General features: G+C 35.0%; 1 protein-coding gene across 1 annotated transcript; it reads right to left on the minus strand.

Annotated features, from left to right (window-relative positions):
- Positions 1–8,903: 8,903 nt before the first annotated feature.
- LOC115438908 (protein S100-P-like) lies at positions 8,904–11,383 on the minus strand. The gene is made up of 2 exons (XM_030162798.1): positions 11,131–11,383; positions 8,904–9,134 (listed from the first exon to the last, which is right to left on the minus strand). The coding sequence occupies exons 1-2, from the start codon at positions 11,266–11,268 to the stop codon at positions 8,994–8,996; spliced, it is 279 nt and encodes a 92-aa protein (XP_030018658.1). The 5' UTR covers positions 11,269–11,383; the 3' UTR covers positions 8,904–8,993.
- Between the last annotated feature and the right edge of the window lie 894 nt (positions 11,384–12,277).

The raw sequence follows: 12,277 nt of genomic DNA on the forward strand, positions 1-12,277 counted from the left end.
TAGCACATTTTTTTATTGTTTATGAATTGCTAGAAATTTCCGGCAACCCCATTTGAATTCCAGGCGACCACACGTGGGGTCCCGACCCCAAGGTTGAAAAACAATGCAATAAAATATGACTGAAGGAAATGTAAGTTCTCCATATTTTAATAGGCTCTTTACACCATATTTTTCCTTCCCACCTGTATCTCCTGACTCCGGAGCCACATCCTCCTCCATTCTGGACACCTAATCCACATAAGCCTCTATAATGCCCTGGACAGAGAGTGAGAGGAAGTGGAGAGAGGAGAGTCTGAGCTTAATGACCTTCCAAGCCGATTAGAGGCCGGCCACATTTCACAAACAGCGCAGTGAGAGGCCTGGGACGGGGATGCAGCGTCCAGTCCACCTGCAGTCCCAGCAGAAGGAAACCGATTCTACTGTGATAGACAAAAGGATGTTAATACTGCACTGTGAGTTGAGTAAATAGAGATTTTAATTTCAGGTTTATGTTAAGGGAAATAAATGTGCCACCAGAGGGCAGCATAAGCAGTGTGTAATTACACAAGTGACCCAGCTGGAGAAAGTGTGCTACTTGGAAGACACACTGTTGACCTGACCTACTGTACAGACTCAAAGTACGACGGACCTGGATCAGCTGGAACCTGATACTTCTGATCAAACCATTGTCAGCGTTTCATAACATTCCTCGTGTGCTGGATATATTTTAGTTAATTTTCCTCCCAAAACTTAAACAAAACCTGCTTTATGAATACTGTATATTCACTAAAAAAAAATAATGTTAATATAAAAGGCAATATATAATGTATGCACTGTAATTCCGCTTCTTTGTATGTACTGTTACATTGCTCAAAAAAGAAAAATAAATAAAACAATGTGGTTTGAAAAGGTGTAGGTTTGGAAGTTCCAGTATTTAGTTGTTTGTTTGTTTGTTTGTTTTTTACCTTTTTGATTGTCTTGTTGTAGCTTCCAGCTGAAGAAAAATGAGCCTGAACTGATCGTCTCTTGTTTATTTCACAGGTTTAATCATGGACAATCACAGACTAACCTAAGAGCTGAATAAAATCAAAACAAACACAAACAAAATACTTTGAACGCTTTTAGAGGGGAATTAGCAACTCAGCTAATGCACGTTGTAATTTACTTTGTTTCCATTTGTCAGCTGAAGTTGACTCCTTATTCGCTGCCTTCGTTTTTTTTAATTGAAGAATGCATTTATTATTCAACAATAGAATATACAAAAAATGTGAATACAACAAGAATATACAAAATATCAGACATTTCAAGACACAATAATCGTAATCTAATAAATAAGAATACATAGAAACTACAGGAGTAAATTGATTAATTAAACAAAAAAGACAAGATATAGATAATTTAATAAATTAAAAAGAATAAAGATGAAGATCTAATAATAAGTAAAAACAAATATGGTTTAAAAAAAGGAGAGAAAAATATAACAATGTAAAGTGGCAGACAAATTTACTCAAGGTAATTATACCAAAACTGAAGAGCTGATAAACACTTTATTATTATTATTATTATTATTATTATTATTATTATTATTATTATTATTATTATTATTAGTATTAGTATTAGTATTATTATTATTCAATATGTTTTAGAGACTCAAAATAAATTTTCAGGTCTATTAAAAATAGTTGAAATGATGAGGATGTTTTGGACATTTTAGCTTTATAGATAGATAGATAGATAGATAGATAGATAGATAGATAGATAGATAGATAGATAGATAGATAGATAGATAGATAGATAGATAGATAGATAGATAGATAGATAGATAGATAGATAGATAGATAGATAGATAGATAGATAGATAGATAGATAGATAGATAGATAGATAGATATGAAATTTATCAAGGAGAATGAATAGGTTGATTGTGTTAAAATTATCATTATGAGAAAAGTATCAAAAAACAATAATTTTCTCATCAAACTGATACTTAACTCATTTACACTTTCTCTCCACATTTATTGTTGTTTAATTTCTCTCCCCCTACATTTTCCACCCATTTTTTACTGTTTTTCACGACTTTGGGGTCAATTAGCATGTAGCTAAAAACATTAGCTACATGCATAAGCGGCTTTTCAAAATTAAACATCCGTTCTTTACAGGAAGCTACAAAATAGAACAAAATGAAACACAAAGTCCTTTGAAATGCAGTGCTTTTGGGGGCATTTACACTGGTTTGGGTTGTGGACTTAATTTTTTTCATCTTCAGCCATATTTTCCAGAATCTTTGCCAAAAAAAAAAAAAAAAAAATTCATGAGAATATATGATATTTAAATCACACAGTATTGAAGTAAAAACAGACACACAGGGTGATATTAATAATTTTTAAAACAGTCAAGATGACCACATAAACTGGAGATGAATTCTTAAAATAGTGGAATTAAGCTGTAAATAGTAGTTTGTTGCCACTGTTTGTGTGTATATTCTGTTTCTGAAGGGCGGTGTGATAGAAGCTATACAGAGGGTGAATATGACAGGCCAGGGTTTGTCACTTATGGCCATACCATAACACTTCTGATCCAGCCTGGGCTCAGAAACAAAACAGGGTCTAGCCTGGTAAGTACTTGGATGGAACTACTAAGTACAGTGAGCATTTATATTCCTCTTATTGACCAACAGAGGGTGATGCTGCTTTACAGATGAGCAGTTTAACAAAATGGAAAAACAGACATTTTTCTCAACAAAACTCAGAGAATATGATGGAGACAGAGCGCAAAAAGAGAGAGAGAGAGAGTGTAATGTTTTAATCACTTTAACCCTTTCCCAGCCTCTCCTTTCTTTTAATCTGCTATTGTAAAATAATTTAACTCATGTATAAATGAGGAGTTTTACTGTTGTGTTCAGTAATAATATGAGTATTTTAGTTGACAGAGAAATAAATGGGTGATTACAAGTATCATAAAAGAAGTAAAGATAAACATCCATTAAATGCATCAAACAAATCTTTACTGTTTCTATTAAACATTTTAAATCTACCAATATGTTCTGTATGCATTTCAATTGCAAAAAAAAAAGTGAGTGAATTAAAAGAAATTTGACATTTAGAAGCATTTTTTTTTTTTTTCAGAATTCTTCAGAAGGAGAAGATAAGGAGAGAAGAATATCAGTTTTGTGTTGCTTCAATCATTAAACTTTCTCAGTGTGTTCTTTCTCTGAATTTAATCATAATTAATCATACTCACATGAATCAGTGATTTTAACATGTATTGTGAACTGAGGAGTTTTACTGATGTTCAGCAATGATATGTACGGAGCCCGGGAGGGGACATGCAAAAAATAAAAATTATTGCGTTATAACGCAAAAGTATTGCGTTATAACGCAAAAACTATTGCGTTATAACGCAAAAACTATTGCGATATAACGCAATACTTTTGCGTTATAACGCAATCATATTGGCTCTCTCTTGATTGAGGTCCGTACATAATACATTGTAATCCAGTTCGGGTCCGACCGTGCCAGGTCTGACACGCCCCCCTGTCCTGTGTAGTATGACCATAACTCTTTCATTATTAGTCCGATCGGAAAAATTCCAACGGTTTTTGAATTAAATTCCTATTTGCCCAGCTTCACGTCTGTGTGCAGCTTCATGGATACAGATGTATGTGCGCCAAGTGTGAATGATCTGCGCATGAGAAGGAGGATGTGCGCATTGTATTAAAATCCTTTATACTCCTGAGCCTCAGATGGTCCACCTGGACTGGTTTTCTTATTTTGATCATAAAAAGGTCGGAAAATATGCTTTGAGTCGTTTTGTCAATTTTTGCAGACCACTTCGAACGTTCAATATTGCAATCACTATTTGTTTTAATACTGTAATAACAATTTAAAATGACAAAAAACACAAAAACGGAATTAGTTTTTTTTTTGTTTTGTTTTTTTTTTAGTTTTAGCAGAAAAACACTGAAATTAGACATGGATACAACATTTGAAAGTTAAATATGAACTTTAAAAGTATAAAAACTGTTTAAAACAAGCTGTGTGAGTATTTGCCTTTTATTGTGCAAAAACAGGGTAAAAATCCAAACTCTACAGGTGTGTCCCCCACACACACACACATACACACACACACACACACACACACACACAGGGCATTTGTCCGTTCTGTGTCTGCAGAGTGCCTTCATGTTCGTGGTTCTGCAGAAACAGTTGTGTCAGTTCACAGCTCTGATCCAGGCAGTGCTCCTATGGCACAGTCTGCACATGGAAAATAGTCTGTTGAAACCAAAAGTCCGTCCTCCTGTGGATGTGTTGAATGTCTGTGGGATTTGGACTGATCATCATCAGGCTCTTCCTCCGTCCTTCATCTGTGTGTGGACTGTCTTCAGTCTCTGCTCTCATCACCAGAGCCTTTGCGCATCACCGTGACTTCTCTCTCTTCATCCTTGAATGTAACTACCGGTGGACACATGGAAAAATAACACACATAGAACAATGTATTAGACAAACAAAACAAGGTCAAATTGTACTATTGAAGAAAAAAAGTCACCAAACATCAGCGTATGCGCTCTTATTTTGGAGAGCGTCATGCGCACTTTTACGCACAGAAAGTCCTACATACTCCAAACTAACACATACTCTACACGGTTCGTACTTTATTCTATAAAACCACGATGCAGTATAAGCGTCAGTTTACACATATACTAAAGTGAAACAAGTAAAAACTCCATAGAAAAAAGCAGACAGTGCTTCAGTCATGTAGAAAATCCACTAAATGGAACTGGGTGAACTTTACCTTTCTTCTTCAGATGTTGCTCCATCAGTCGCTCCTTCGGTCACAAATCCATCCGTAAACCTCCAGGGGGGTCATGGGACTTGGGATATCCGTCTTGCCTACATTTTCCAAAACTAGATCTAATCCGTTATCCACTCTGTTATGCGCTCCGGTTCTTCGCTCCATGAATCCGCTCTGCTGTGTGCGTTCCCAGTCACCGAATGGCTTATTTTGCGTCTTCTAGGACAGGTGCCCGTGAAATTTTCGCACTGACCCGAGATTGTCCATAAAGCACAGAGTCTCAGGTTTCAGAAACCGGTGGAATTTTTCTGATCGGACAAATAATGACAGAGTTATGGTCATCTGAACTACACATGCATAGGGCACAGGACTGCAGGTACAGGTGTGTCTGACCTGACGACCTGTCCGATCCCGAATGCAGATCCCAATGCAAAAACTATTGCGTTATAACGCAATACTTTTGCGTTTAAACGCAATACTTTTGCATTATAACGCAAAAACTATTGCATTATAACGCAATACTTTTGAACTATTGCGTTATAACGCAATAAATTTTTTTCTCTTCATGTCCCTTCCCGGGCTCCGTAGATATGAGTATTATTTGTGAAAAGAGAAATAAAAAGTTGCTTATAAAAACAGTAAAGAAATACACACATTAAACACATCAGAGAAAAATCCAAATTCTTAATATGTATAGATTTCGTTTTCCAACACTGAATAAATAAAAATGTAAAAATTTAACTTAAGGATAAAATTATATGTTATGTTATGTTGTGCTATGCTATGCTATGCTATGCTATATTATGTTATGTTATGCAATGCTATGCTAATGTTATGTTATGCTATGCTATGCTATGTATGCTATGCTATGTTATGTTATGCTATGCTTGCTATGTTATGTTATTCTATGCTATGTTGTGCTATGTTATGTTATGTTATGCTATCCTATGCTATGCTATGTTATGCTACACTATGCTATGCTATGTTATGTTATGTTATGCTATGTTGCGTTATGCTATGTTATGTTATGCTACGTTATGTTATGCTATGTTATGTTATGCCATGTTATCCTATGTTATGTTATGCTATGTTATGCTATACTATGCTATGTTATGTCATGCTATGTTATGCTATGTTATGCTATGCTATGCTATGTTATGTTATGCTATGCTATGCTATGCTATGTTATGCTATGCTATGTCATGTTATTTTATGCTATGCTATGTTATGTTATGCTATGCTATGCTATGCTATGCTATGTTATGCTATGCTATGTTATGCTATGCTATGCTATGCTATGTTATGTTATGTTATAATATGTTATGTTAAGTTATGGTATGTTATGTAATGTTAATAACCCAGAACAATGTACACATTTCTATACTTGTTATGGACACTGTAGTTAATGATGATATATATATATATATATATATATATATATATATATATATATATATATATATATATATATATATATATATAATTTTTATTTTATTTGTAATTTTTTTTTACATCTATATTTTTTTTGCTGAACAAAAAGCTTTTGTTTGCAAGTTTGATTTCAGACAAATGCAAATCAAATATCATTCACATCATCTTCAACTGGAATATCAGAGTGCGTTAAAAATCTGGTCCATTCATTCTCCAATTATGGGACATTTATAATCAAGTTGAAATCTAATAGTGTTTGTTAAAAGAAGAGCTAATCAAAAGGTAGAGTGAACTAAACACCAGAACAGAGGCATCATGTCCTTTCTGTTTGTACCTCTGTTGTGGTGAATGTCTGCTGGTTGTTTTTCCATTGACTTTAACACCCACTCACATTATAAATAGATCTACTTTTGACCACTGAGATGTTTACAAAGCGCTGTTTGCGAAGCGGTGACATACTTCTCGTGCGGCCTTATATGTTACAAAGCCACTGCTCTGACCACTCGCTTGAGATTTTGCAAGAGTCTTTAAGATAGTTATCGCAACTGAGGGACGAAACCCTGTTTTAGATGTCAGCTATTTCCATTTTTCATGTGCTTCTAAGAATATTTTCATTTCTAAAGGTTGGAGGTCATTAAGTGTCAAGTGCAACAGCAGGAAAAAAATATGACTTAGATAATTTACAGGTTTCTTCTACATGTTTGCACCTTGTTGGTATCAAACAGGAAGTAACCAGCTGCTGCACCATCTTAAAACTTTTTTTCTGTTCAACCTAAAGTATTCCTGCAGGGTTCACTACAGTATAATGCAGTCAGTATTCAGTTAATTTTTTCAAATGCTTATTAGTGATTTTATACATTGGACAAAATGTATGGGAGGGGAGGTGGGAGGAGATGGGAGGAGGAGAAGCTGGGTGGGGGTGTATAGGAGGTAGAAGCTCAGGAACACTTCTGTCCTCAGGGTTTTTTTTATGTTTTTATGCTTTTATGTTTTTATGTGACAGACAGAAAACACATTTTGTCTTTTATTCTTAGCTACGATCTATCTATCTATCTATCTATCTATCTATCTATCTATCTATCTATCTATCTATCTATCTATCTATCTATCTATCTATCTATCTATCTATCTATCTATCTATCTATCTATCTATCTATCTATCTATCTATCTATCTATCTATCTATCTATCTATCTATCTATCTATCTATCTATGTCACACTTTCCTGGAGAACTGATATGTAGACGGTTCATGGAGCAAGTCTGGAGTATTCATTACTGTCACTAAGATGTAGGGCTAGGTGATAAAACGATAATGATATCTCTCTCTTTCTCTCTCTCTCTCTCTTTCTCTCTCTCTGATGTCTTCACAACTAACTTATCAGTAGTGATTTGATTTATATTGCAATACATATATGTATCTTTTTATTTTTGTACCACACCCTCTGTACCTTTAATAGGTTTTATTTTATTTATTTTAAAATCTATATTTTTTAATTTGCTATTTATTTATTTTTATATTATTAAATTTTTTTCTTTTATTCATTTACTTATTTGTTTATGGTGATCTATGTAAGTATGCGCATTTTCATTTTCATCAGTACTTTTGTGTTTTAATTTGTGACATTTGAAATGCCCTGTGTGTTATTTTGTTCATGTGTTCATTTATATGTTTATTACAATAAAATAAAATACAATAAAATACAATAAAATTAAAAAGTGTACTACTCCTATTTTATATATTGCATTGGTTTATAAGTTTGAAGGAAACAGAATAAAAAAAAAATGTGAGGAAAAAAAACTGATATGAAAAAGTCTGTCACTGCAAACATTTATTTTTATTTTTCTCTGTCAGTATTTTCATGTTACTTTTATATAAACAGTCCCTTTCAATACTTGTAGCTTCATATTTAACTTTATTGATGAAAATTAATTTAAAAAACTTTGAGCTTGGTCTCTTGCTTGGTCGTTGTTGCTGCTTGAGCAGATGTGGTGAAGTTAAAAATGGAAATCAAACTTGGGCTGACAGAGGCTCTTTATATAGTATCTGATATGTGGTTTGGGATCACTGTTAAAAAAAAAAAACAAGTTTTCAACAGATCAAGTCTCCATCAAATGCCATTTGGAAGTGCATCCATGTATTTACTTAATTCAGTAGTTGCTGGTATAACATTAATAATATCGTTAGTTTTCTTATTACCTCCGCCAAGGAGGTTATGTTTTTGCCAGGGTTTGTTTGTTTGTTTGTTTGTTTGTTTGTCTGTTTGTCTATCTGTTAGTGTGCAACATAACTCTAAAAGTTATGGACAGATTTTGATGAAATTTTCAGGGTTTGTTGGAAATGGGATAAGGAAGAAATGATTAAATTTTGGGGGTGATTGGGGGTGGGGGGGCCCACGGGGGGGCCCATTTCCAACAAACCCTGAAAATTTCATCAAAATCTGTCCATAACTTTTTGAGTTATGTTGCACACTAACAGACAGACAAACAGACAGACAAACAAACATACAAACCCTGGCAAAAACATAACCTCCTTGGCATTGGGGGGCCCACGGGGGGGGCCACTGATCAGCCTTGGCGGAGATCTGCGCTCTCCGAGTGCTTTTCTAGTTTATTGTTGTATTGCCACGTATTATAACCTTACATCACACCTACATGTGGAACCTGTTGGACATGTTTCCTCTGACACACAATGATCAAAACCTGTTCCGTCTGGTAAACCTTTTTATTTAATCATTACATTAAACATCAGTTACAGGGTTACATGTCATTGTTGGCGTTCTTCTGTCATCCCATTTACTTCTTGAGACAGCGGTCATGGCAGGCACAGGTTATAGAAGCTACCAGCACCACGAACTCACTGAAGTCCACCTCAGCGTCACCGTTGACATCCAGACTCTTCAGCAGCTTATCCACCTCTGCTTGGTTCTTCGCTGCCTAAAAACACCAACAAAAAAGGACTTTTGGTTGTCATTGTGACAATGTGATTCATTCTTGATAGATTAAGTGTAACTGGGGCTCAGTATGTAACTAGAAGCACTCGGAGAGCGCAGACCTCCGCCAAGGCTGATCAGTGGCGCCCCCCGTGGGCCCCCCCACGCCAAGGAGGTTATGTTTTTGCCAGGGTTTGTTTGTCTGTTTGTCTGTCTGTTTGTCTGTCCATTAGTGTGCAACATAACTCAAAAAGTTATGGACAGATTTTGATGAAATTTTCAGGGTTTGTTGGAAATGGGCCCCCCCGTGGGCCCCCCCGTGGGCCCCCCCGTGGGCCCCCCCACCCCCGATCACCCCCAAAATTTAATCATTTCTTCCTTATCCCATTTCCAACAAACCCTGAAAATTTAATCAAAATCTGTCAGTAACTTTTTGAGTTATGTTGCACACTAACGGACAGACAAACAGACAAACAAACAAACAAACAAACCCTGGCAAAAACATAACCTCCTTGGCGGAGGTAATAAAATGAGGAATATGTAGAAAATGACTCCAACTTTATGGGTTACAGTGTATTAAACAGGTTGTTTATTTTTTTTAAAAAATCACTTCTTGTAATGTTACTACAAAGGGTTAAATTAGCAATAAACTGTGCACCAGGCCATTAGCATGTTTATCTGTGCTGTAAATGTGAGTATATTCACAGATTGAGGGATCAAATACCATAATAAGGTGCATGTGTCTGGAACAATAGAATAGAAAAGCCTTTACAGTCATTGTGTGTACAATGAAATTAGGAGTGTTACTCCCATCAACAGTATGAACAAAACACCAGGACTACAGAAATAAGAAGAGAGTGAATACAAAATTACAAAAACTAATAATAAGGTAAGAAAATAGATTATCAATTTTACAATTTTACAAAGTCACATAAGAATAGAGCTAATTTGAATAAAAAAAAATAAAAATGGACAAAATATGAATAGATGCTAATTTACAGTATGTGACAGTATGTACAATATTAACAATATTAACAGCATGTATCATGAAAACAGTATGTATATGTATGTAACAGTATGTTTATATGTAACAGCATGTATATGTATGTAACAGTATGTATATTTGTAACAGTATGTATATGTATGTAACAGTATGTATATGTATGTAACAGTATGTTTATATGTAGCAGTATGTATATGTATGTAACAGCATGTATATGCATGTGACAGTATGTTTATATGAAACAGTATGTATATGTATGTAACAGTGTGTATATCTGTGAACAGTACTAACAGTATTAACAGTCTGTATTACCTATGAAAACAATATGTATATTATTTGTGTAACAGCATATATGTCTATAAAACAGTATCTATATCTATGAACAGCACACACAGCATTAACAGTATGTATATGTATGTAACAGTGTGTGTGTGTGTGTGTGTGTGTGTGTGTGTGTGTATATATATATATATATATATATATATATATATATGCGTTTCTTAGGTACACTGAAGAACAATTTGAGGTATTATAAAGATTCCAAAGAAATTTAATGATGTATAAATCACATTTAAGCAAAGACATTTATGCACTTTTGGCCACGACTGTACCTGCACTAACACGAAGGTCCACTGGTCATTAAAGTTTCAACTACAATCTATATTAGACATGTATTTTTTTTAAAAATGTTACAGTAAAGTAACTTGCGGTTATTATGTTTGCATATTTACTTTTCCCATACAAAAACCATGAAGTATCAGTCTAATTGATACAGCCAACTAGATGAATTATAGTGCAGATCAAATCTTGCACAAACACTTAAATACTTGAGTCACTTCACAACATCACATTTAAAGAACAAAGTTGAAGTCTGCCTTTTGCACCAAAGCTAAGTCAGTCATGGAATATTTTTTTGTGATCATAGAATCTTATTCATGATTAAATGGTGTAACCACCCTGAACAGCACAGGTTTCCTCTTCCAGTCGTATACAATACCTTAAGCAGTCCAGGCAACTCCTTCTCCAGCAAAGTCTTGACCTCGGCTTTGCTCAGGGAGTTTTTGTTACCCTCTGCACCGGCATACGTATCAAAAGTCTTCATGAGGATGGCCATGGCGGTCTCTAGCTGGGTCATGGTTGCTGCTTGAAGGGACTCGGTGTTGGAGATAGAAATGAAAGGTCTGTGAACAAAGCAGTGGATGTGACAGAGGACAGAGAGACTGTTTTATACCCTCTGAAAAGTGGGTTATCGGGAACACGGATAAAACAGACCTCAAAATGTCAGGTGATACTTTCAGAAGTGTTTGATAAACAGTCTACTCCCAGTTGAGTCAATACAGCATCGGTCCTACAACGCCCTGTGTACATATTATATCATCAGCCATTTGCACTTTCATTTGTGCTCTTATTGATTTAAGGAGCAGCTGTTCTATTATATAAGAACTATAGAAAATACACAAGATGAGCTTTCATTAGATAAAACTACCATCTAAACCCATTGTTACAGCATCTACTGTTTCTGGGCACATCAGAACAATGCATCACAATGGAACTCAAACCATGTTGGCGTTGGGGTTTGTCTGTGATGAGGCATTTAATGTCACCTGTTAAAATAGGTATTTGCCACAGATATTAAAACTGTATAATTAGTTTTCACATAAACTTGATATTTGGCCAACAACCAACCTGTGAGACTTTAGAGCAGGTTCATACAACAGGGTGGGGGCTAATGCAGACAAAACAATAAAATTTGGGGGTTGTTTTTTAATAATAACCACGGTGATAAGAAGAGGCAGCCATTCTGGTTTAACCCATAAAAACCCAAACATCCACTGGTAACCAACAGCATCTACTGATTTGAAATATTAATATGCGTTGATCCATTAAGCCTGTTAATACATGGAAATAATTGGTGTAAAATACAGTTTGTCGTCTTTTTCTGTTCATCAGATATGACCCAGTTGGACGTTCAGAGGCTCCGTAGTGAACGTGGAAACACTGTCATCTTCTACAACATTAATTCACCAGTAAACCCCATGGAGTTGGACCAATGACAGTGGATGGAAACACTGGGTTTATGTTCTGTTATTGATATCTTCATTGAAAAAGTCACTTATTCTTCATTTTTTTCTGTTTTGATATAA

This window comes from Sphaeramia orbicularis, chromosome 18 (genome assembly GCF_902148855.1).
Source record: "Sphaeramia orbicularis chromosome 18, fSphaOr1.1, whole genome shotgun sequence".
Taxonomy (NCBI): Eukaryota; Metazoa; Chordata; class Actinopteri; order Kurtiformes; family Apogonidae; genus Sphaeramia; species Sphaeramia orbicularis.

What these genes read in the sequence shown, in the direction of transcription:
- LOC115438908 (XM_030162798.1), bottom strand. Translation starts at nt 11,268, where the DNA reads ATGACCCAGCTAGAGACCGCCATGGCCATCCTCATGAAGACTTTTGAT. An exon ending in AGTTGCCTGGACTGCTTAAG is followed by an intron (nt 9,135 to 11,130) that starts GTATTGTATACG and finishes TGGTGTTTTTAG; the next exon opens with GCAGCGAAGAACCAAGCAGA.